Source organism: Ceratotherium simum, chromosome 13, assembly GCF_057802395.1.
Source record: "Ceratotherium simum simum isolate JZ-2026a chromosome 13, ASM5780239v1, whole genome shotgun sequence".
In the NCBI taxonomy this organism is placed as follows: Eukaryota; Metazoa; Chordata; class Mammalia; order Perissodactyla; family Rhinocerotidae; genus Ceratotherium; species Ceratotherium simum.
The window spans coordinates 28,833,675-28,859,592 of NC_141912.1; the positions used below are offsets into that span (position 1 = coordinate 28,833,675).

Consider the following 25,918-nt stretch of genomic DNA (forward strand, 5'->3'; position numbering starts at 1 on the left):
ATATTGATGAACATAGACAAGCAGTCAAAATTCATTATTAATAGCCATTTTAATGTGACTTTTCAGATATGCCCTTTCTACTAAGAGCTCACTTAGTAAACTCAGATTCAGTCATTAGTTTGTACTAAACCTTTCACGGGAATTTTCTATGGAATGCAGAGAAAGATGCCTAGATGATTTGCTGCACCTAAGAATTTGCAATCTGAGGTAATGAATCCTCTTAGAGTAGAAGGAGATGAGGTCTCCGCGGTGTGATAACTCTACAATTTGCTCAATGGGAGGATATTGGGATCATAGTAAAAAAGTTTCAGAAGAAAATTTTAAAGTAGTTTCCCTGGCAAAGTATTTGAATACTCTCTCTCCTCACTGTCCACTTGGCCCTTCACTCCTCCTCACTACCCCAATACAGATTACACACTCTACCTAGATATATAACCTTAAATCTAAGACTTACAGATGTTATTTTCATAAGTAGTAGTATTTCATTGTGGAGAGTTCTGCCAAAGGAAGAGAATTACAAACCCTAAAAGGTAGAATTTTCTGTAGAAACTACTGTTGTCAAACCTCCAACATCCCAGCATTAATTCTTGTTAAAATATTTATCATAGAACATGCTAATATATTGTATGCTTCCACCTTTTATCTTAAGATATCATAATATCATGTTAAGTTATTAGATCCTTTAATGTCTCCAGAAAAAGAAATATTACAAAATAAAACAATATATGTTTTTCATCATCTTCTTTCATAAAACCTATTTATTCTGGTTCTTTTTTGTTTTTGGCAATTGGAATCCATTTCATCTTGTGATGATTAATAAAATCTTTATTTACATCTTTCTTAGAATTTGACTGTAGTTTTTCTAGGGACCTTTTGAACTTCCACTCCAAAGCTATTATTCTTGGTATTAATCTCCTTGATATAATCAATACCTCTTGTCCAGTCCTCTAGACTCAAAATATCACCATTGCCTTTGGCTCATCTCTTTCCCAGAGGACCCACATTCAATATATTTGCAACTCAACCTCCTGCTTCAATGTCTCACACTTTTCTCATCTTTTATATTTTTACTATCTTATCCTAGTCAAGGACCTTGTTATCTGTTGCATAGATTGTTGTAGTAAACTTAAGGTTCCAATGTTCCTATTATAAAACCATTTTTCACTTTGCTAAATGCATTCTTATTAAATAGAGATCTTACATCATTCAAGGACTTAAAAATCCCATAATGTCTCTTCACCTGTAGAAATACACATTCTTTAATATTATCCTTGGCTCTGGTCCTTGGTTTTGATTCAATATATATTCCCTTTCAGCCTCACGTAATGCTCCATGAAATCTTCAGCTCGAAACACATTAAATTATTTATCATTTCAGTGCATAGTCTTAAATATCCATCATCTTTACAAATATCTTTTTATTAGGCAGAAAAAAGCGTGGATTTTTGGAAATTGAGAGGCTTTCAAATTCCAGTTCTGATATAAACTACTGACACTCAAGAATTAAGGAACACAAGCTTATTATCTAACTGTTGTGGGGACTACCTACTTTGAAGAGTTATTGAAGATTAAATAAGATTTAAAATGCAAACTGTCTAACACATTCAGTAACTCCTGGTAGCTTTTCAATGTTTGTGAGGTCTTCTTAAACATCTCCTTGATTATGGTGTTCTCTCAGCCAGTGATATATTCTTGTAATTCCTATACATCTTTAATTCTTCCTTTTTAGTATTTAATTAGTCTTCATCTTCTGTTCCAGAATCTTATTTTCTTAAGCTGTAAAGGTATAGTTAAAATAAAAAAAGTTACACTTATTTAATGAATACATTTTGATGAGTTTAGACATATGCATATACCTATGGTATTATCACCACATACAAGATTATAAACATATCTATCACTGTCAAAATATTTCTTGTTCCCCTGCCTTTCCAAAATGCTTTATGTATTTATTTTTTTGCAGCAAGAACACAGCATGAATCATGTGCACTTAAAAACTTGTTAAGAGGGCAGAAGACATTTTTAAAGTTGTGTTTTAGCACTTATTGAATCTGCATTTAATTTATTTTAATTAAGATGTTAGAGAGGTAGAAAATTGAGGGAAGCAGTATTGGATGCAAAAATAAACAAATACACAGAAGAGAGAAAATGCAAAAGAGCTTAGGAAATGAAAGTATTACAGTACATATTTTGGTTGTCTTGGGAGGTGAAGGTAATTTTGGGGAAAGTGTGCAATGTGGTGGTTGAAAAGGAAGAATAATGGGTCATAGATTTAGAGACCCTTTAATGCAATGGATTTAATTTTCTTCTGTGTGAAATAAACTGAAACCTTAGTAGTTATCTTAAGTTAGTTCCCTAACTCTCTATGTTAAATAATTAAACTCTGTATATATAAGACACTGAGACCTCCAGATCAATAGTTAAAAATTGACACACTCAGAAAGGATTAAAAAAATTTTTGTATTTTTCCAATATTAACAAACATAGATGTGTTCAGGCTTTAGGTTTATGTAAAATAAATTCTTGAATGATTAATTGCATTCTCACTACACATTTAAGTTTCATTTTGTGCTTACAGGTATTATATACATATTTTCTCTCAGGTGAAAATCTGAGCATATAGTCAAAATAACTGTTGTTTTGAGAGCAACATGAAAATAAAGTACAATGATGACTTCTTCTATCAGACTTACACAGTAGTTTTGTATTTTTCTACCTAGTGTCCATTCTTCAAAAGAGATCTGACATACTTTCTCTATTTCATCATAACTAACAATTTTCCACCCACCCTTATGTCCAAGTGGCTTCTGGGACTGCTCCTAGTCATTGGAATTCTGAGTATCACATTGGATTTATGGTAGTCATAAGGAATTTGTTGAACCAGAATCTCAATTTGCATTTATTTTAATCATTTTCCTTAGAGCAGGATGCACTTCTTGCCTTGAAGGTATTATTCTAAGAAGATCTGAAGACATCTCTAGTGTGGAAAAAATCATTGTTAAACCTTCTTGATTTCCCCCTTAAGACTTTCCCAAATGCATGTCTGCAATTTAGTCTCATTAGAAGTATGGCTTAAAGGTTTTTCTGTCTTCCATTTGTTCTTTAGGGAAGGCCTGCTTGCTTGGGAAGATAAAAGTTTTTGGTCCACTTCCTTGAGAAGGCAATATTAAGATTGCTCATGCTTTACATCAAGGATGGAACACACTTTAAGCTGCAAATATAATGGTTAACTCTCAATGGTTAACTAAAGTATCTTTCATGCTGGAATATACTGAACATATATGACCTGGAAATGTGAAATAGTCTAGTACAAATAAAACATTTCTATTGCAGATGTTAGCTCAGAGCCCGTCTTCCTCAGCAAAAAGAGGAGAATTAGCATGGATGTTAGCTCAGGGCTGATCTTCCTCAAAAAAAAAACCAAAAAACAAAAATCATTTCTATTGCTTTTTCTCACCACTAGCTCAATATTCTTTATCCTGGTATTTTTACATATTTCCTTTAGGAAGTCCTGATATTTCACAGAGTCTGAAAGACACTCACAATTCCGAAATGAGTCATCTTTATGGGTCTAGAAAGTAGCAGATAATTTAAGAAAGCATTCTGAACAGCCCTAAACAGTCTCTATAGCTAAGATTTTGACACAAGTCTTGCTTGGTTTTGCCCCCAGATTAAAAATTACCATATTTCTCTGCATGTAACACTAAGGCAAGGGATACCGTAACTAATAAAAATGATCAGAGATATTATTTAACATCACAGAACATTTATTTTCGTGGATGTGTGTGTGTGTGTATGTGTAAAAATTAAAAATGTTTTTTGGAAATCAGTCAGTAATAAGCCAAATTTTAAAGGTGCTTAGAATTTTTCAAAACTAAGTATATAAATTCCATTTATCTCAAGAACTGGACCAAGCACCAGGTGATTTCTTGTCTTTCAAATAGTGGATCTGGGTTGCAGTTGATTCTTATTTGAGATAACATGTGATTTTGCATCCAGTAATTTTCTCAGGTCTTGATTGTACCAGAAGACATGTCAGAAAAGTCCAAATTACCTCTTGTTTTTCTTACAAATGTACATTTCTTTACTACACAACATCACGTTGAATTCTCATATATTAATTTACATGAAATAACTATAGAATCTATTAATTTTCTCTCAAAAATTGTAACTAATTTTATGGCAGTTTTTAAGTTGGGTGTGAGTCCTAGAACTAAGTTTAGTACTTTCCACTTTTAATGATGCAGATTCTGAGCATCATTTGCATCCAAAGTCTACATCAACAAAAAGATACTCATTTTGTTTCTTGAAGTAATCAAGTTGCTTTCCATTCACAGAAATCCAAATTATTTCTTTCTCATCCTGATTTTTCCATATTTACAAAAGGCATTCTTGGCTGTTCCACTTATGTGCAGAAATATTTCCAGGTTGTGGTTCATTATTAATATCGTTTCCCTTTTCTCTCACTCAGTCAGAAGACTCATGCTTATGATATTGAAAAACAATGTTAAGAAATTTATCAATATGTTTTGTCCCTATTTTTATTCATTTTAATATTCAATGATAAATTCTTTGATTAAATATATGAAAACACTGTACTCTGTTAAACAAGAGTAACAATGTGTTTTTAAGAGGCAATAGTGTCTACATAAATTGAGGTTGATGAACTTATAAGACTAATAGTTGTTCTATAGTGTAGAGTGCCTCACAAAGATGTGTGTGTAGTCATGCTGCCCAGTTACACATGGGACAATCTTGCAGAATAATGAAATGTTTCTCACTGTGATAGAAAGTCCACTGATGAATGGTTGCCATGCTATTTTATGATGACTAGCTTTAACTAATGAGTTTATATTATAATTTATATTATTACATTTTTTTGCTACTTAGAGTTAATATTTCAGTATGTACAAAGCAGAATAAAACTATTTTTAATACATTTTCACAAACACAGTGCCCTTACTGGTGTATATAGACAAGTATCATTCATGCCTAACACCATTACACAGAATATCAGAAATATGAAATATCAAAATATGTGCATATTTTGTAAGAAGAATATCTGACATGAGATTTGGGGAAATAGGAAACAAGAATGAGTTATTAGAAAAACCCTTATAAACCTACTTTAATTGTTAAATAATTTCATTTGACATCTACCAACTATCACTTGGAAGTGAAAATGCTCCTCGCCAGGTTGCCTAATGCCCCTTTTACATCCTTATTCCTCAAGGTGTAGATGAAAGGGTTGAGTGTAGGAGTCACTACTCCATAGAAGAGAGCCATGAACTTGGGCTGGTCCCTTGAGATGGAGGAAGGGGGCTGAAGGTACATGCTAATGCCTGGACCATAAAATAAGAAAACAACAATGAGATGGGAGGAACATGTCCCAAAGGCCTTTTTCCTTCCCTCAGTAGATTTAATTTTAAATACAGCATGCCCAATACAAGCATAGGAAGCAAGAATTAAGCACAGAGGAACAGCTAACATAAAAATACAAACCACAGAGAGTGTGAGCTCATTAGCACCCTTTTCACCACAGGCAGTCTTTATCAGAACAGGAATCTCACACAACAAGTGATCCAGTTTATTGAGACCACACAGTGGTAACTGTAATGTAACAGTGGCCTCTGAGACAGCGTAGGTCATTCCACTCAGCCACACAGTGGACACTAATAGGATACAGATGTGGTGATTCATGATGAGGTTGTAGTGTAAAGGCTTACAGATGGCCACATAGCGATCAAAAGACATAATGGCCAAAAGCAGACATTCTGTGCCCCCCATTGTGTGGAAGAAATAAAGCTGAACCGCACACCCCATATAGCTGATTGTCTTCTTAGCACTTCGCAGGTTAAACAGCATCTGAGGAACAATGCTTGTGGTATAGCATATGTCCAAAAAGGAGAGGTTGGTGAGGAAGAAATACATGGGGCTCTGCAGACTGGGGTCTAACTTGGACACCAGAATGATGGCTATGTTTCCCATCATGGCCATGGGGTACATTATAAGAAGAATAATGAATAGAGGAAGCTCTAGCCAAGGACGGTCAGCAAAGCCCAGTAGAATAAACTCTTCAGGATGGCTCTTGTTAATTAGTGTCATAATCTTCAATTGTTTCACCTATAGTAGGAAGTAGCAAGATGGTAGAAAGAGTTGTGAGAAATGACAAAACATAGATGTGACATTGGCCATATATTCATAGAAGATGGATTACAGTAACTTGTGGGGAAAATAATAAAAAGGATCTGACACCAGGTGACTTAATTTCCCTTTATGACACTACAAAATAAAGGCAATTACCTTAAACAAGTAACTTAGCCATTCTGAAACTAATTTCCTCTTCTGTGTAATAAGGATGACAATAACTATCTCCTTGGCCTATGGTGAGTATTAAATGAAAAGTGGAAGCATTTGTGTTTTGGAAACCCCAAAGCCATGATTTTCAAACTTTGGCTTGCTTGCATAAAAATAATTTGAGGAGGTTGTTAAAATGCAGTTTGTTGGTTCCTGTCTCCACATGTCTGATAGTGTAGATGTGGCATGGGGCCCAGGAATCAGACGGTTTATTTTCAGAAACACTGCTGCAAGGCATTACTGAAATATTAAGAAGAGTAACAGTATTGAGGTAGCCATAGTAGAAGAAGGAGGATGAAACCTGGAGCTATAAGAATCATCAAGATAGCCTTGCCCAGATACAACTAGTTAGTTGAATAATTTTGTCATCTTCATGGCGAGGAAGAAGGTAGATTTTAAGCAAATACATTTTAGTAATTTGGAATCGAACAAGAAATTTATACTCTTTTCACATGAGTTTACAGAAGTATAAACTGAGAGAGTTGAGCTATGACATATGTTTTCCCACGCTAAAGAATTTGTTTTTGGATGTATTTTTTCTTGCATAACTACTTTGTTCAAACTGAGCATTTAATTTTTCTTGTTAAATTCTAATTTATGTCTCTTGTAGGGATTTTCTTTTCTTGAGTGGCCTTATTCAGTTTCTACATAAGAGTTTGGAGTTATTAGTCATCCAGTTAATTGTATGTAGCTACAAATACATCATTTAACTCCAGAGAACTGGTGTCAGGAGAAAGAAAATCAATATTCCAATTCAGGAGCAGAGACTTCTTCATATCCGCAAATTATTTTACACATTCAATACGTATTCCTTTTTTTTTTTTTGTTATCTAGAAGGCACGTTGTAACAACAAAATCAAATACTATTTTTGGCTGTGTAATGTAGTATTTTGACAAAGATTAATTAGGTAGTGAGGTCTTTTGTTTATACTTTTCCTTTAGAGGTGCAGTGTGTTTCACAAAATCTAATCTTCTATAAGATGAAGGATATTCAGATGGAAAGTTAAGATAGCGCATTCCAGGGAAAAAATTCTGAGTTACCCTGCCGGTGTATTAGAGGTTTAAGGGTAACAAGGTTACATTTATAGGGTTATAAAGTACAGTTTTCAAATTCTCTGTTTCATTAAATCCTCAAAGCCATCCTGTGAGGTGGCACACAAAACTACTTAGGGCTAAGATGTGAATGCTGCCCTTTGATTACACACTATCCTAATTTAGAAGTATGCAATATAATAATAAAATGATACTAATAATTCCAACTAATCCAATAAAGAATATTGAGCTAGTGCTGAGAAAAAGCAATAGAAATGATTTTTGTTTTTTTTTTTTGAGGAAGATCAGCCCTGAGCTAACATCCATGCTAATCCTCCTCTTTTTGCTGAGGAAGACTGGCTCTGAGCTACCATCTGCAATAGAAATGTTTTATTTGTACTAGACTATTTCACATTTCCAGGTCATATATGTTCAGTATATTCCAGCATGAAAGATACTTTAGTTAACAATTGAGAGTTAACCATGTTATTCTCATGATATTTTATTACTTTTAGCTGTTGGATTCCATGACTTTTGGATCTTCTACTTCCATTGATTTTTCATCACTATTTAACTACATAGGAATCTATTTATCCACAAATATTTAAAGTCACTCTAATAAAGTGCCAGACTTTATTTCTTTTGACATCTCCTTTCTATCTTCACTCACATTTTCATTCTAGTTTATTTTATTCATATATCATTTTCATCATACACAGTATTTTATTTACATTTACAGTGCTTTTTAGTTCTATATATAGTAAAATATTATAAAAGAAATAAAAGTTTTTTCTTTTAATATTACACCAAAAACCTGGATGAAATATGTGGACAAATCAACCACCAAATGTTGATCATATATTTAAAAAGTTAACCTGATTGAATGAAGTCTTCTCACTTCATTCAGGTATTTAACACCTGTCAAATAAAGCATTTATTGAAATTTAAAATGCTTTTAAGGTTGGTTTAAGTGAGAGATAGAGTGATCTATCTAGTTGCTTTCTATAGCCACTGAACTAGGTATTTCTAAAGTTTAGAAAAGGCTCCCAGAAATGAAATGTTCTCTGCTTTTCCTGTGTATATTAGATACTATGATGTACACACATTCCTACCTTCCTTAAGAATGCATGATCTTTAAAACAAGTGTCTTTCTACTCACCTTGTTTTGATAAATATCATTCAATAAAAAGGAATTTTAAAGGAATAAATGAGTTTCCAGACTTTCAAAAGACAGAGAAATTGTAGTACACATATGAGTATTTAAGAATTATCTTCAGAAATGTATTTTTCATGTGATAACAACGCTGCTAAAAAGAAAAAAGCATGGGTTAGGAAGACAGTAACAGATAATATCAAGAATGCTTTGTAGATGTACTATTTGTATTACATTCCTGAGACTCTTGGGCGTTGTTTTCAAACAGGCCATTGTGCTTATCCCAGATGAGTTAGCAGAGCTAGTTACTTGGGACAGTGTTCTCTATGGAAATGTTTCATTACAATTAATTATCTACTGACTTGAGGTTGGTAGCAAGTCTCTTCTGTTATTAGATTTGTTTTAAAACAAACTCATTTGATTTCCCAACACTGGACACTACTTTTAAATAGGGTACAATTAGAGTAAAGCTAGTTTGAATAAATGCTTCTGGGGAATTTAAATGTGAGTTCCTTTAATGTCTTTCTTTGTTCGTTTGTAGAATATCTTACGCAAGATTTAATTATTTCTGGTCATACAATAAAGGGACACAAAATTAGCCGAAAAGAGAGGAAAAAAACAATAACTGGTCTTTCCAATGAAAAGGAATTTAAAATAAAAATTTCAAAATATTTAATAATTTTAGAATAGAAAGACTATATGGCAGTCTCTCTTTCTCTCTCTTGCATACACAGACATCCACCACATAATATTAGTCAGATATGTAATAAACATTAAGATTTAAAAAAAACTCACACATAATCCATGAGTAAATCATTTTGAAAAACAAATTCAAATGCACCAAATAGCAGGTACAAATGGAAAGGTTGCCCTTTGACAACCTCCTTCCACGGTCCATAATCCTACTCTTTTCCCTAAAGGTAATCACTAGCATCATATGGATGTGTGTTGTTCCACATTACACATATGATGGATATTTTTCACTCCCTGTTCTTCACCCCAGATCCACTCTTTAGTCCAAACCCTGTGCTGTACCTTGAGAGACTGAATCAAGAGGATTCCTTGATATCTGGCTTCTGGTTGGGTTCAGCCAGTGGCAGTCACCAGCTGAAGATTAGATAATGAGAGAACAGCTAGTTTGGGGTATTTTCCCCTAGCTCCCTCTCAGCTGGAACACATGAGGCTGCCTGTGGTGCTCAACCAAAGGTCACAGCTCCTGGAGGTAGCCGTGTACATACAGATTCTCTCTCTCCCTTTCAGGTTTCCAGTACCTCTTTTCCCCTTTGCTACTTCAGGCTTTGGTTCATAACAGGCTCCCTACTGTTGCTAGTTCCAAGGTGGTATATATATAATACACATATCGAAATCCTTTGTTGGTGTTCCCTAAGTCCTTCCCACACCTTTGTAAATCCTTCTTCTGTTAAACTTCTCTCATTTTCTTAGTTGAAGCGTGCCACATATTTTCTGTCAGGACCTTAGGCAGAGAAATTGACAAATCAATTTTTTCTTTTTTTAAACACATCTCTACCTGATATACTTTTGCTGCATTCCATAACTTTTGGTATGTTTGTTTCTGTTTTCATCCTTCTCAAATTACTTGCTAATTTTCCATATTATTTCTTCTGACTCGTTTATTATTTAAGAATGCAATGTTTAATTTTCTCATTTTGTGTGTTTCACAATTTTTTTTTTGTTATTGATTTCTAATTTCACTTCATTGTGGTTAGAGGACATGCTTGATATGATTTAAATCATTTTAAATTTACTGTGACTTGTTTTATGGCCTACCTTATGGTCTATCCTGCAGAATGTTCTGTGGGCCCTGAGAAATATGTGTATTCTGCTGTTGCTAGGTGGAGTGTTCTATAGTTGACTGTTAGGTCAAGTTTGTTTATAATGTAGTCCAAATCTTCCATTTCCTTGCTGATCTTCTGCCTAGTTATTCTGTCCATTATTGAAAGTTGGGTATTGAAGTTCAACTATTATTGTAAAATTATCTATTTCTCCAATCAGTTCTGTTATTTTTTACTTCATATATTTTAGTGATTTTTTGCTAGGTGCATATATATTTATAATTGTTATATCTTTTTGAACGATTGACCAATTTTATCATTATAAATTTTTCTTACTTGTCTGTAGTAACAATTATTGTCTTTATGTCTACATTGTTTTATGTCACTATAGCCCTTAGTGCTCTCTCTTGGTTACTGTTTAAATGGAATATCTTTCAGTTCAACCTATTTGGGTGTTTAAAGTTAAGCTCTTGTACGCAGCATATAGTTGGATCATGTTTTTTATCTAGTCTGTCAATCTCTTCCTTTTTGTAAGTGAATGGATGACTACAGAAGTTTTACGTTTACAGAAAAGTTGAGCAGAAAGTACAGAGAGTTCCCATATATTCCTTTTCCCTCTAAATATGGTTTCTTCTATGATTTACATCTTGCATTAGTGTCCTATGTTTGTTATAATTGACAGACCAACATTGATGCATTATTTTCAGCTAAAATCTGTAGTTTACATTAGGGTTAACGCTGTGTTATACATTCTATGGGCTTTGACAAATGTATTATGACATAGAACCTCCACTACAATGTCATATAGAACAGTTTCACTGTCTTAAAAATCCTCATTGCGCCACCTATTCATTGCTCCTTCCATCCCCTTGAGTCCCTCACAACTACTGATTTTTCACTGTCTCCATAGTTTTGCCTTTTTCAGACTATCTTATAGTTGGAGTAATATATAATATAGCCTTTTTAGATTTGCTTATTTCACTTAGTAGAATGTATTTAAAGTTTGATGGCTTGGTTTGATGGTTCATTTCTTCTTTAGCTGAATAATATTCCTTTGTATGGATGTATCACAGTTTGTTTATCCATTCACTTATTGAAGTATACCTTGGTAGCTTCAAAGTTTTGGAAATTATATACTATACTATACTAAAATACTATAAACACTTGTGTGCAGGTTTTTTTGAGGATATAGCTTTCAAGTCATTTGGGTCAATACCAAGAAGCATGATTGCTGGATTGTATGGTAAGAATGTGCTTAGTTTTGTAAGAAACTGTCAAATTGTCTTTCAGAGTATATAATTTAGTATTCCCACAGGCAGAGAATGTTGCTCACACATCCTTGGCAACATTTGGTTTTGTTAGTGTTTTGAGTTTTAGACATTTTAGTAGGTATGTAGTGATATCTAATTCTTGTTTTAATTTGCAATTCTCTTATGACATATGATATTGAACAACTTCTAACACGCTTATTTGCTATCTGTATTCCTTCTTTGTTGAGGCATCTGTTCAAATCTTTTGACCATTTAAAAATTAAATTGTTTCTGTTTTTATTGTTGAGTTTGAGTTCTTTTCATATTTTGGCTATGAGATATCTCATATAAGATACGAAGAGTCCTTTATGAGATATATATTACACAAATATTTTATCCGAGTTTGTGGCTTGCCTTTTCATTCTCTCTCTCTCTTTCTCTTTTTAATATGAAAAACTCAACTCTATTATAAAATTTTCTGAGTAGTCCCTGAAGTAATTTTCTTGTCCTGGTGAAAAAGAAAAAGCCCTTAGTTCACCTAACTGAGGAATAGGGCATTCCAAATTTCGGTATGTTAGATTCATCACTGAAAGCTATTTTGCTCTCTTTTTTATTGAGATATAATTGACATATAACTTTATATTAGTTTCATATACACAACATAATGATTTTATATTTGTATATATTTGAAATGATCACCACAATAAGTCTTTTTATTCTCTTGAATGTCTTTTGAAAAACAAAAGTTTTAAATTTTAATGAAGTCCAACTTATCAATTGTTTCTTTCATAGATTGAGTTTTCATGTTGTATATAAAAAGTCATTGCTAAACCTAAGGTTTCTTAGATTTTTTTCTCTCATGTTATCTTTTGAGTTTTATGGTTTTGTATTTTACATTTAGGTCTATGATCTACTTTGAGTTAATTTTTTGAAAGGTGTAAAGTCTGTATCTAGATTCATTTTTCTTTTTGATATATGTATGTCCAATTGTTCCAGCACCATTTGTTGAAAAAACTATCTTTTCTCCATCACAGTGTCTTTGCTCCTTTGTCAAAGGTCATTTGAGTATACTTGTGTGGATCTATTTCTGAGCTCTACATTCTGTTCCGTTGACCTATTTGTCTATTTTTTTTTTTTTTTTTTGCCAATACCATTCTCTCTTGACTACTGTATCTTGAACTTGGTTGTGCCAGTCTTCTGATTTTTTCCCACTTTTTCAGTATTCTGTTGGCTACTCTTGGTCTTTCGACTCTTCATATAAAGCTTAAAATCAGTTTGTTGATATTCACAAAATAACTTACCAGGATTTTGATGGGATTGTGTTAAATCTATAGATTGAGTTGGGAAGAACTGACGTCTTGACAATATTGAGTCTTCCTATTTGTGTTATATAGAATATCTCTCCACTTATTTAGATCTTCTTTCACTACTTTTACATGAGTTGTGTAGTTTTCCTCATATAGACCTGGTACATATTTTGTTAGATTTACACCCATTTTATTTTTTGAGTTCTAATATAATAGCATTGTGGTATTAATATCAAATTTCAATTGATCATTGCTAGTATACAGGAAAGAAACTGACTTTTGTACATTAGTTTTGTGTCCTGAGCCTCTTCTATAATTTGCTCATTAGTTCCAGGCATTCTTTTTGTTGATTCTTGGGGGGTTTTCTACGTGGGTAATGATGTCATCTATGAACAAAAACAGTTTTATTTCTTTTTCCCAATCTGTATACCTTTTGTTTCCTTTTCTTGTCTTATTCCATTAGCTAGGACTTCAAGTACGATATTGAATAAGAGTGGTGAGAGGCAACATCCTTGCCTTGTTACTAATCTTGGGAAAACATCTAGTTTCCTACCATTGAGTGTGATATTAGCTGTAATTGTTTTTGTAGATGTTTTTTATTAAGTTTAGCAAGTTCCTCTCTATTTCTAGTTTCCTGGGCATTTCTATCATGAATGAATGTTTTGTCAAAAATGTTTTTTGCATCTATTGATATGATCAAATAATATTTCTTCCTTAACCTGTTGGAATGATGGATTACATAATTGATTTTTGAGTGTAGAACCTGCCTTGCATACCCGGAATAAATTCCACTTTTTATTGTTTATAATTGTTTTTTATGCATTGTTGGATTTGTTTTGGCAATATTTTGTTAAGGATTTTTGCATCTATGTTCCTAAGAGCTATTTGTTTGTAGTTTTTTTGTTGTTATTGTGATGTCTTTGTCTAGTTTTGCTGTTAGGGTAATTATGGCCTCATGGAATGAGTTAGAAGGTGTTCTCTCTGCTTTTATTTTCTGGACAAGATTGTAGAGAATTGGTATAATTTCTTCCTTAAATTTTTGACAGAATTCACCACTGAATCCATCTGGACCTGTTGCTTTCTGTTTTGGAACGTTGTTAACTATTGATTCAGGTTATCTTTTTCTTCTTGTGTGAGTTTTGGTGGTTGTATTTTTCAAGGAATTAATCCATTTAATCTAGATTATCAAATTTGTGGGCACTGGGCCAGCCCCCTGGCTTAATGGTTAAGTGCATGCGCTCCGCTACTGGCGGCCCAGGTTCAGATCCTGGGCCCTCACCTATGCCCTGCTTCTCCTTCCATGCTGAGGCCGAGTCCCACATACAGCAACTAGAAGGATGTGCAGCTATGACATACAACAATCTACTGGGGCTTTGGGGGAAAAAAGGAGGAGGATTGGCAATAGATGTTAGCTCAGAGCCGGTCTTCCTCAGCAAAAAGAGGAGGACTAGCATGGATGTTAGCTCAGGGCTGATCTTCCTCACAAAAAATAAATAAATAAAAATAAAAAAAGAAGTTGTTTTGAAAAAAAAATTTGTGGGCACAGAGTTCTTCATAATTTTCCTTTGTCCTTTCAGTTTTCATGGGATCAGTAGTGACAGCCCATCCTTCTTTTCTGATGTTAGTAATTTGTGTCTTCTCCTTTTTTTCTTAATTACCTTTCTAGAAGTCTATCAATTTTATCTATCTTTTCAAAGAACTAGTCTTTGATTTTGATTATTTTCTCTATTGTTTTTCTGTTTTCAGTTTCATTGATTTCTGCTTTAATTTTTATTATTTCTGTTCTTCTGCATACTTTATATTTAGTTCACTCTTCTTTTTCTAGTTTCCTAAGGTGGAAACTGCAATTATTATTTTTAGATCTTTCTTTTTCTCTCATATATGCATTCAATGCTGTAAATTTATTAGTACGCACTGCGATGCTGTACCCCACAAAATTTGATAAGTTGTTTTACATTTTAATTTAGTTTAAAATATTTTAAATTTTTTCTTGAGATTTCTTTTTTGACCAATGTATTATTTAGAAGTATGTTTAATCTCTAAGTATTCAGGGATTTTCCACATATCTATTATTGATTTCTACTTTAATTCCATCATGATCAGAGAGCATACTTTGTGTGATTTCTATTCCTTTTTATTTGTTATGGTGTGTTTCATGGTCCTTAATGTGATCTGTCCAGGTGAATGTTCCATGTGAGCTTGAGAAGAATGTGTATTCTGTTGTTGTTGAAGTATTCTACAAATATCAGTTAGATTCAGTTGATTGATTGTGCTGTTCAGTTCAACTATGTTCTTACAAATTTTCTGCCTACTGGATCTGTCAGTTACTGATCGAGTTGTGTTGTAGTCTCCATCTATGATAGTGATTCCATCTATTTCTCCTTGCAGTTCTATCAGGTTTTTTCCTCACATATTTTGACACTCTGTTAGGGGCATACATATTAAGGATTGTTGTATCTTATTGGAGAATTGACTCTTTTGTCATTATTTCATGCCCCTATTTATCTCTGATAATTTCCCTTGCTCTGAAGTCACTTTGTCTGAAATTATAGTTATTCTAGCTATCTTTTGATTAGTTTTAGCATGGTATATTTTTCCATCCCTTTATCTTTAATTTTTTTAGTGGTTGCTCTAGAATTTACAATATGTATTTAAAATCAATCTGTGTTTACTTTCAAATAACACTAGACCACTTCATGGGTAGCACACATATCTTATGGCAGTGTATTCCCAATTCCTCCTTCCTATCTCGTAACATTTTTATCATTTATTTTACTTGTCCAAAAGCTATCATCACTGAACACATTGTTGCTTTAATTATTTTGAACAAAGTATTATCTGTTATATCAATTAAGAATATGAAGAACAAAAGATTTTTATTTTACTTTCATTTATTCCTTTTCTAACACTCTTCCTTTCTTACTATAGATATGAATTTTTGACCTATATCATTTTCCTTCTCTCTGAAGAACTTTTAACATTTCTTGCAAGGTAGGTCTATTGGCAACAAATTCTCTCAATTTTTGTTTGTCTGAGAAAGTTTACTTCTCCTTCACATTTGAAGGATAATTTCACAGAATACCAATTTCTACCTTGGTGTTTTTTTCTTTTAACACATTAACTATTTCACTCCACTCTCTCTTGCTCATGTGGTTTCTGAGGAGAAGTTGGATGTAATTCTTATCTTAGCTTTATATAGGTAAGGTTTTTTTGTTTTTCCCTCTAGCTTCTTTCAAGATTTTGACTTTTTCCTTGTTTTTCTGCAACTTGTTATATGTCTAGGGGTAGGCTTTTTGGTTTTATCCTATCTAGTGTTCTTTGAGCTTCCTGGATCTGTAGTCTCCTATCTGTCATTAATTTAGAAAACATCTCAGTCATTATTACTTAAAATATTTATTCTGTTATTTTCTCTCTTTCTTCTCCTGCTGGCACTCCCACTGTGCTTATATTTTTGTAATTTTCTTATATTTCTTGAATATTCTTTTCTGTTTTTTTTTTTTTTTCCATTTTTTTCTTTGCTTTTCATCTTGGGAAGTTTTTGTTGACATATCTTCACCGATTCTTTACTTGGCCATTTCAAATCTAGTGATGAGCCCTTAAAAATCTTTCTTCATTTCTTTTAAAGTGTTTTTGATTTCTAACATTTGCTTTTGATTCTTTCTTAGAATTTCTATCTCTGCTTACACTTCACATCTTTCATGTTGTCCAATTCCATTTTTTCCATTAGAGTCCTTAGCATATTCATCATAGTTATTTTAAATTCCTGATCTTATAATTCTAAAATCTGTCATGTCTTAGTCTGGGTCTGATGCTTTCTTTGTTTCTTCAAACTGTATTTTTTTGTCTTTAGTATGTGTTATAATTTTTTGTTGAAAGCTTGACATGGTTTACTGGGTAAAGGGAATCTGGTACTAATTCCATGATGGGTTTCTGCTCCTGGGCTTCTGCTTCGGTCAGCTGAGATCCTCTGTATTTACCTGTCTCACATTTTTGAGGCAGCAGTTTTCACTGTGACCTCATTCTCTAATGTACCTTGGAAGAGTTGATTTTCAATTTGTTCAGTTTTTCTTGTTGTGATGATGGGAACGACTACTTCTAAACTTTTTACTTGTCCTACCAGAAATTGAAATTCCAATCTTTGCCTTTTGATTGATGTGTTTAATCCATTGACATATAATTTAATTAATTGTTGATTACTTAGGATTTACATTTGTCATTTTAGTATTCATTTTCTATATGTCTTTTGGCTTTTTTGTTAATATAGGAGGAAAAGAGTTAAAAACAAATAATCCATTTATATTATCTATAATATTTACATATACATTTACATACCTATTTCTTCCTCTGGATTCAAACTACTGTGTAGCATCATTTCATATTATCCTGAAGGACTCTTTTTAGTATTTCTTGTAGACAGGTATGCTAATGATGAATTCTGTTAATTTTTGTTTACGTGGAAGTATAATTCTTCTTCAGTTTGAAAGGATAGTTTTTCTGGATGTAGACTTCTTGGTTGACATTTTTTTCTCTCAGCACATGAATATTCATCCCACTGCATTCTGACTTCCACAGTTTCTGATAAAAAATTTGTTTTAAGTTTTAGTGAGGATCTCTTTTATGTGAGGAATCACTTCTCTCTTATTGCATACAAGATCCTCTCTTTGTCTTTAGCTTCAACAGTTTGTGGTGAATCTTTTGAGTTGATGTTACTTGGAGTTTGTTGCACTTTTTAATGTGTAGATTAATATATTTTTATTACACTTGGGATGTTTTCAGAGATTATTTCTTCAAATTTTTTTTATGACACTTTGTCTTTCTACCTTCCTTCTGGAGCAACCATTATGTGTATGTTGGCATGCTTGGTAATATTCCACATTTCTTTAGCCTGTATTTATTTTCACTTATTCTTTTTTCTTTGTGTTATTCAGACCAGATAGTATCTATTGTCTGATCTTTAAGTTTGTTGATTCTTTCTTCTGCCTGTTCAAATGTGCTGTTGAGCTCCCATATTGAAATTTTTTCTCAAATTTTGTAATTTTCAACTCCAGAACTTAGATTTTTTTTAAAAAAAATAATGTCTATCTGATTATTGATGTTCTCTATTTAGTGAGACATAGTTCTCATGCTTTCTTTTAGTTCTTCAGACATGATTTTCTTTAGTTATTTGAATATGTTTTAAAAATAGCTGGTTAAAGTCTTGGTCTAGTAAGTCCAAGGTCTGGACTTCCTCAGAGACAGTTTCTGTTGATTTCTCCTCCCTCCCCCTGTATGGCCCATATTTTCTTGTTTCTTTGCCTGTCTCATAATTTTATGTTGAAAACTAGATATTTTAAATATTACAAATGGCAACTCTGGAAATTATATTCTCCCCACCTCACCAGGGTTTGTTGTTGTTGCTGCTTGTTGTCATAGTTGTTGTTTGTTTGTTTGCTTAGTGACTTCTCTGAACTAATTCTAATTATGCATTTTTTGTGGTTTGTGACCACTGAAGTTCTTATTCATGTATCTTAGTGGACAGCTAATAATTAGAGATTTCCTTAAAAGCCCAGACTAATAAATCTTCAGTCTTTTTTCCAGATCTCTATGTGCATAGTGAGGCATGACTTCAACACTTTGTCAGGAAGATTACATCTCTGCCTGAGTCTTCACTTACTTATTGCACAGATCTTCAAACTCCGCCAGAGATGAAAGTTTAGGTTCTTCTCAGATCTTTTCTGAGCATTCACAGAACTCTGATATGCACACATCCCTCTGCATGTGTGTGATCCTTTCAATTCCTGGGCATTTGTCAAAGATTTTCAAAGCCCCATACAGACATCTCATTCTTTAGATTTTTCTTTTAAGCTTTTTAATTAATTTATAGTTTATCCCAACTGTTATCCATTGCCTCAGTCAGAAAGGAAGTTAATGTAGTCACTTGTAATTACTTTAACAAATATCCGTTAGGGAAAATGTTTTTTGCCCTCGTCAAGCTGTAAGTAAAATCAAATACAGACAGTTTTGTAAATGTAGTCTTCAAGGAACCCCTGTCAGGTTAAATAATGACATAAATACATAAATTTATGAATATGTATTCATAAAAGTTATATAAAATCTTTCACTATGTAGTCAATTTTCTTTACTTTCTCTTCTTTTGTATTCTTTTGATATTTAGAAAGATATTTTTAAGGTTGTTTTTATACCAGTTTCTTTTTATATGCAATATCTATTGGTTTTGTAGGGTAAGCACTATTGAAATTAGTTAATAATCTCTTCTTCCTTCCATTTTCCCAGCATCCATTTCAAAATTATAGGCAATTTATATAAAACATTTGATAATTCTAAGTATTGTTATCTTCCTCCAGAGAGGATTCACTTTTGCTTTTGGCATGTAGTTATAGTAGAAACAAATCACCTTAATTCTGAATGGGATGGTTGGAGCTGGCTCATATATTGTTTGTAGGAGTGTAAAATGATACAACCACTGCTTGGTGGTTTCTTAAAAATTTAACCATACACCCACTTCATACCCTATTCATTCAATAACTAAGTATTTGCTCAAAAGAAATGAAAATATTTGCTAAAATGAGGACTTGTACCTAAGCACTCACAGCAATTTTATTCAAAATAGCCCCAAACCTGGAAACCATACAAATATTTGTCAATAAATGTGATGGATACACTATAGTGTGTACATATAATGGAACACTACTAGTAATGAAAAAGAACAAATCATTGACATAAGCACCATTTTGGGTGAATCTCAAAATATATTTGCTGAATGAAAAGAAACAGAATTAAGAGAATACATACTCTATGATTCCATTTATTGGAAATTCAAGAAAATGAAAACTAATGCACAGTGATATAAAGTAGATTAGTTGTTGCCTGAGTCTGAGGTTGGAGTGAATGATGGGCTGTCAAGAGGTACAAAGAGTTTTGGGGAAGTGGTGAAAATGTTCTCTATCTTAATAGTGGTGTTGGTTTCGCTGGTATATATATTTTACACACAAGTGTAAAAATATCGAATTGTCCACTTTAAATGGATATAGTGTATTCTGCATAATCTCAATAAAGCTGATTATACAATCTGGGTTTCAGTCTTTTTTATGGCTTGTCTATTCAGTTTATGCTTACTCTTAGACTGCAGCCCTTCAGTCATTCTAGCTGAAAGTCTTGGATGTTTACAAGGGCCATGCTTTCCAATATTTGCCTCTCCAGTACTTTGAGATAATGAAAGTCATTTTTCTTAGACTACTAGATACCACTTTCTGTTCTAATACATGGCTGATGCAAAAAACATGGCAAATATCTTGATAAGTGGTGAAACATCAGGTTCAGTTCTCTGTGTCTCACTTCTACTTGGAATTTTAACTCCTTAATCTGGCTTCCTTGGTCACCCTTAATTCCAATTTTTGTTTCCTTAGGCTCGTGTGGTTACCCCAAATCCTTTTCATCTTCTTTGTCTCCTAAATCTCAGTTTTTGCCTAGCTTCTTAATCCCTTTGTCATGCACTTTTTAAGAACTGGCAAATATCTTGAAGGGACATGTGATTTAAAAAGTTCGTCTCTCCTCAGTGTTTCTCCCTTCTTTCTGGAATTTTGGCCTCTCAAGTCCTGGCTACCTTGGTGTCTGTAACTCCTTTTAAAGTGTTTTACAAAATATACAGATTTTCTAGTTGTTCTCTTTTATGTACTTTATCTAAGTTTTCTAAATATTCTTAGTGGGAGGGATGGTCTGGTATAAGTTAATATATCATTCACACTGTGTCTTTGGATATACTTAAGATATCTTCTTCATCTTTAGAATTCAAGAAGTTCAAAAGGATATGTCCAGGGTATACTACTTTTCCTCTGTTAACTATGATTTAGCATGGTAGGTCATTTTAATCTGTGGACCCAAGTAACTATTGTAACTCAGGAATTTTTTCCTATTATTTGCTTAATTTTTACTCCTCCATTTGTTATTTTAATTCAATTATCACTCCTATTGTTCACACTTGGCTTTATGTGTCTATTCTCCAAATGTTATATTTTACCACATAGTTTCTCATAGTTTTCCTGTTTTTCCTTTTGCTTTGTTTTAAGGTATTTCTTATATTTGCTTACCCACACTGATAATTCAGTAATCAACAGTAACTATTTAGTTCTCAGTTTCTTTGTGCAGTCATGAACAGCATAACATTTCAGTCAATGACAAACTGCATATACAATAGTGGTTCCCTAAGATTTAGTATCATATAGCCTAGGTGTGTAGTAGGCTATACTACCTAAGTTTGTGTAAGCATACTCTATGATGTTCACACAATGATGAAGTTGCTTAATGACACATCCCTCAGAATGTACTCCCATCGTTAAACGATGCATGACTGTAGCATATTTTAATTTTAGAAAAACACTTTTTGACGTTTTTTGCACGTAAATGAGAGTTTCACTGCTGACTGAAGTACTTACTTCACTTTCACACAACATTTACTTCAAAGGAAACCACCTTTTTTGGATGTTCAACTTGGTCTTGCTGCATTTGTCTTGGCATTTGCTAAGAATTGTGGTTTTTTACTTTTGCCACTTATGGGTTTATATCACTTTCTTTTAAACTTGGAATATCTAGGATTCTTCACACCTTTGGCAAAAATTATATCCTATTCTTGTTTTGGAGTATGGGAGTATTTCCCATTAATCAGAACCTGGCTGACTTCTGTCTCTAGTGGATATCTCAAAATGTTTTTCCTGTGATGACCCTCACTAACTCTGAGTGCACATCATACTTTACTGAGAAATTTTTTAAAAATAGTTTTCTGGCCATGATTTCTCTCAAGATTCTGATACAAGAGGTCTACAGTAGAGTCAAGTTTGTGATTTTTAAAATCTTGATAAGGATTCTGGTGTATATCAAGGGTAAACAAAAGTCCTCTAGGAAGGTGGACTTGGTACATCAAATGTGCCTATTCGTGGGAAAAATTGTCACATGGAGATACTTTTTAAACATCCATTATAGAAATGTCTTTCAATATGTTTACTGAGAAACAGGTTATATAGATATGGATATTGATATTTTTATAAATTTCATCTAGAATTATGCACCGTCTGAGCCAGCCCTGATGGCCTAGTGGTTAAAGATCGGCATGCTCTGCTTCAGTGGCCCAGGTTAGGTTCCTGGGGGTGGAACCACACCATTCATCTGTCGGTAGCCATCCTGTGATGGCAGCTCATGTAGAAAACTGGAAGGACTTACAACTAGAATATACAACAATGTACTGGGGCTTTGGGGAGAAAAAAAAAGAGAGAGAGAGAGAGAGAGGATGATTAACAACACGTTAGCTCCAGACAAATCTTTCCCAGAAAAAAAAAATTATGCACCATCTGTTTATTTTATTGATTATTTTAGCTACATATTAAAGAGTTACATATTTAGGAGAAAGTATATTCAGTAAAAAAGGAAACCTATTCTTCACTTTAATTTTTAAACTAAAGTGCAGTAACTAAGTTATCATCTCCCATGTGGTAGCTGCTATTATAAACATATAAATATATATACTTATGTATAAATATATATATACCATAATTAACATGAAATAATTAGCCTTATAAATACTGTTGCAAATGTAATACCTGATAGAAAAAATTATATCCTAAAGGAATAAATAATATTGAGATTTCACACATCTGGGAATATATAATGGGATATTATGGGCAGCTTTCTCTCAATACCTCACAACCGTTTTACAAGAGACTATTTAGTCATCCGGCCCAAAAGTGAGATTTTCTGCTTCCCTCAGCTCATCTATGTTCTCTGTTCCAATTCTGAGATTCAGTTTTTTCTAATCAGTTATTTCCCAAACTGCGCTATATGTTTTTTCCTCTCCAAAATAAGCCAATAAAATCAGAAAAAAAAAGAAGTTTGGGAAGTGCTTTATTAAATATGATTTAACAGTTTACTTTGAAGTTATCAAACATTTAATATGTTAATTTTTCTTCCAAAATTCCAAAATTTCAAGAATAATGTATGACTCTTTCCCACATTGGTTTGAATACGGATTACTTTTTAAAATCACTGTTAAGATTTACTGGAGCGGCATGGGAAGATAGTTTGAGAAGCATTGCCTTAAACATCAGCTACTAACCTCTTTGTTAAACTCATCATTTAGTATATGACATATTTTTACATGAGCCTGTGATACAGGTTTTAACAATAGGCAGTGAAGACAGTAGGTAATACTTTTCATTCATTCACTCATTTAAAAAAATAATTATTGAGAGCCTATCCTGTAGCACTTACTGTGCTGACTACTCAGGTTACTAAGTGATAAAAAAAGACCTCATGGTCTTTTTGGAGAGAGAAGTTTGGTCATCTAAAGGAACGTAAACTTTCAAGTGTGGTCAATACTATGAATGCGGGGTACACAGTGAAATCAGAAGACCTAGTCCTTAACACCCATATGGCCATCCTGGGGAATCAGCTTATCTCCCAAAGAGTGATTTTCCTTGTCTCCTTCAAGAGCAAAACTAGTGTCCTTCCCTTCAAGGCTACAAAGGAAAGTTTATTGCAATGCATAAAGCATAAATTGAAGAGTGAATAAATTTTTTATATTAATTAATTATTGATTGCGATCAATATATCTTTGTGTTAGATTTGCACAATATGAGTCAATAGATTTTATTCTCACCATTTGGAAATGAACAGTGCAAATACACCAGGGCACACAGGATGGGCAGATGTATTAAGACCTTACATCAATGTACTTAGTTGTTAGAAAAATAAATATTTACCTTAAACACCAGTTAAAAGATAAGAGTTTTTTAAGAGTAGGGAGTATAGAAGTAGGAGCACATGACCGATTTATGAGAAGAGGTGGTATTATTGAGAAAATCATTAGCATACCACCCTCCCACATCATCATCAAACTTTCTACTTCATCACCTCTGTCTCAAAATAGATGATCTGATAGCCAATTTATTTTATATTTTCCCCATGTTATCCTCCATTTTCTTTCTCCAATTTCCTTCTGCTTAGCACCTAATGCTCTGATTTCTAAATGATTGAGAAATTTTGCCCTTTGACTACCTACCAAATACACCTAATTATCTCATTCTAGGTAAATTGTCTCCCCAATGAAGGTTGAGTGACCCTCAATACTAGGAGGCCACACAGGAGTTTCTCTGCTTTTAATCCTTAACTTTTCCCTTTGGGAACCTAGAAATAGTTACTTCAGTCAAATGCCTCAAAAAGAAGGAATCTCATTGGGACCTATAGGAAAGATAAAATCAGATATTATTTTTGAATTATCTTATTTACAAAGAATTGGAGACTGAATGCGTGGTTGAGAGAGTCAGTTATAGAATATAAGATATTAACCCATTTGGTCTTGCTGGTAATTCATAAAAAGAATTGATTAGCAAATGAAATATTAACCCTTAAATCATATCCATAATAGCAAGAAGATAAACCGCAGTCCATATTATTTGTATTATTTTTTCAAAATATGACGTAAAATGATGATTGATTTATTTATTTTAGCATAACTGAATGAGTCAATCAATAAGAATTTATTGCCCACTTTTTAGATTCCTACATAGAATCTTTAGATGGATACAGAGGAACTTAAATGACATGATCCTCATGCTCATGCAAATTGCAGACAAACTGAGAATTAGGATTCATACTTTGAAATGATATCCAATAAATCACAGCAGTGTGGTAAGTAAACATATATGTAGAATGAATAGGTGCTAAAGAATGCTAACAATTTTGGAGGAGGTTAAATCGAGAGGTAATTTTAAAGCAGGGGATCTTCTGAGTGCCATGTGGAGAGTGTAGAGCATAAAAATAGCTATGTTTATTCTCTTCCCTGGTGGTACTATGAGACAAGAAGTCTCCTCATTGCCCTTTTTATATCCTTGTTTCTCAAAGTATAGATAAAAGGGTTAAGCATAGGAGTCACCAAACTGTAGAAGAGGGACATGAGTTTGTTCTTGTCCTGGGAGTTAGTAGCAGAAGGTTGCACATACATGCTAATTACTGGCCCATAGAAGAGACATACTACAATAACATGAGAACCACAGGTGTTAAAAGCCTTTTTCTTTCCCTCTGAGGACTGAATTCTGAGCACTGTAGCTACAATGAATCCGTAGGAGACAAGAATAAGTGACAAGGGAACCAGGGAATAGAATGTCCCCACAACAGAGAGCATAGCTACATTGAATGTCGTGTCGACACATGACATCTTGATCATCACTGGGACCTCACACAGGAAGTCATCTACCTTGTTGTTACCACAAAGTGGCAGCTGGATGGTGAGGGATGACTGAAGCAAGGAGTTAGCCAAACCACTTAGCCATGTCATGGCCACTAGGATGATGCAGAGTCGCTGATGCATGATAGCTGGGTACCTCAAGGGCTTGCAGATGGCCATGTAACGATCCAAGGACATCACAGCTAAGAGGATGCATTCTGTGGCCCCCAGGAAGTGAAACATATAAAACTGGGTCACACAGCCTCCATAGCTGACAGACTTATCTGGGCCCCAGAGGTTCAGCAGCAGTTGAGGGATGGTGGTTGTGGTAAAACACAGGTCCAGGAAGGAGAGGTTGGAAAGGAAGAAGTACATAGGGCTGTCAAGATGAGGATCTATCCTGGATACCACAATAATTGAGATGTTTCCCACTAGTGTGCAGATGTAAGCAACAAGCACCATTATGAAGAGTGGCATTTCCAACCAAGGATGGTCAGAGAAACCCAAGAGAATGAAAACATTTGGAGAACTTGCATTGCCTGGATTCATGACTGTTGTTGGTCTTGTTTGTGGATTCAAGGCAAAATGAAGACTTGTATTTCAGTATTGAATTTTCTTGATGGTCAATTTATTCATTGAAATAAAGTGAATTATGAAGAGATTTTTCTCTGTAATGTAACTCCAGTGAAGTGATTTGATACTCGCAAGAATAAAAATTATGTCTAAATGCTAAAAATTATTATTTTGTAGTCCATCTAAATGAAAGACTAACAAATCTCTATATTTCACCTAAGAAATGCAATAGTGCAAATTTTT

General features: G+C 33.5%; 2 protein-coding genes across 2 annotated transcripts; both read right to left on the reverse strand.

Moving 5' to 3' along the window:
- Positions 1-5,165: 5,165 nt before the first annotated feature.
- On the reverse strand, positions 5,166-6,201 carry LOC101408088 (olfactory receptor 2B11-like). Its single transcript, XM_004441735.2, has one exon. The coding sequence runs from the start codon at positions 6,102-6,104 to the stop codon at positions 5,166-5,168; it is 939 nt and encodes a 312-aa protein (XP_004441792.2). The 5' UTR covers positions 6,105-6,201.
- Positions 6,202-16,135: 9,934 nt separating this feature from the next.
- LOC101407830 (olfactory receptor 2B11-like) lies at positions 16,136-25,651 on the reverse strand. Its single transcript, XM_087438209.1, has 2 exons — positions 24,737-25,651; positions 16,136-16,376 (listed from the first exon to the last, which is right to left on the reverse strand). Exons 1-2 carry the CDS (start codon positions 25,649-25,651, stop codon positions 16,335-16,337), a joined length of 957 nt encoding a protein of 318 aa, XP_087294335.1. The 3' UTR covers positions 16,136-16,334.
- Positions 25,652-25,918: the final 267 nt, after the last annotated feature.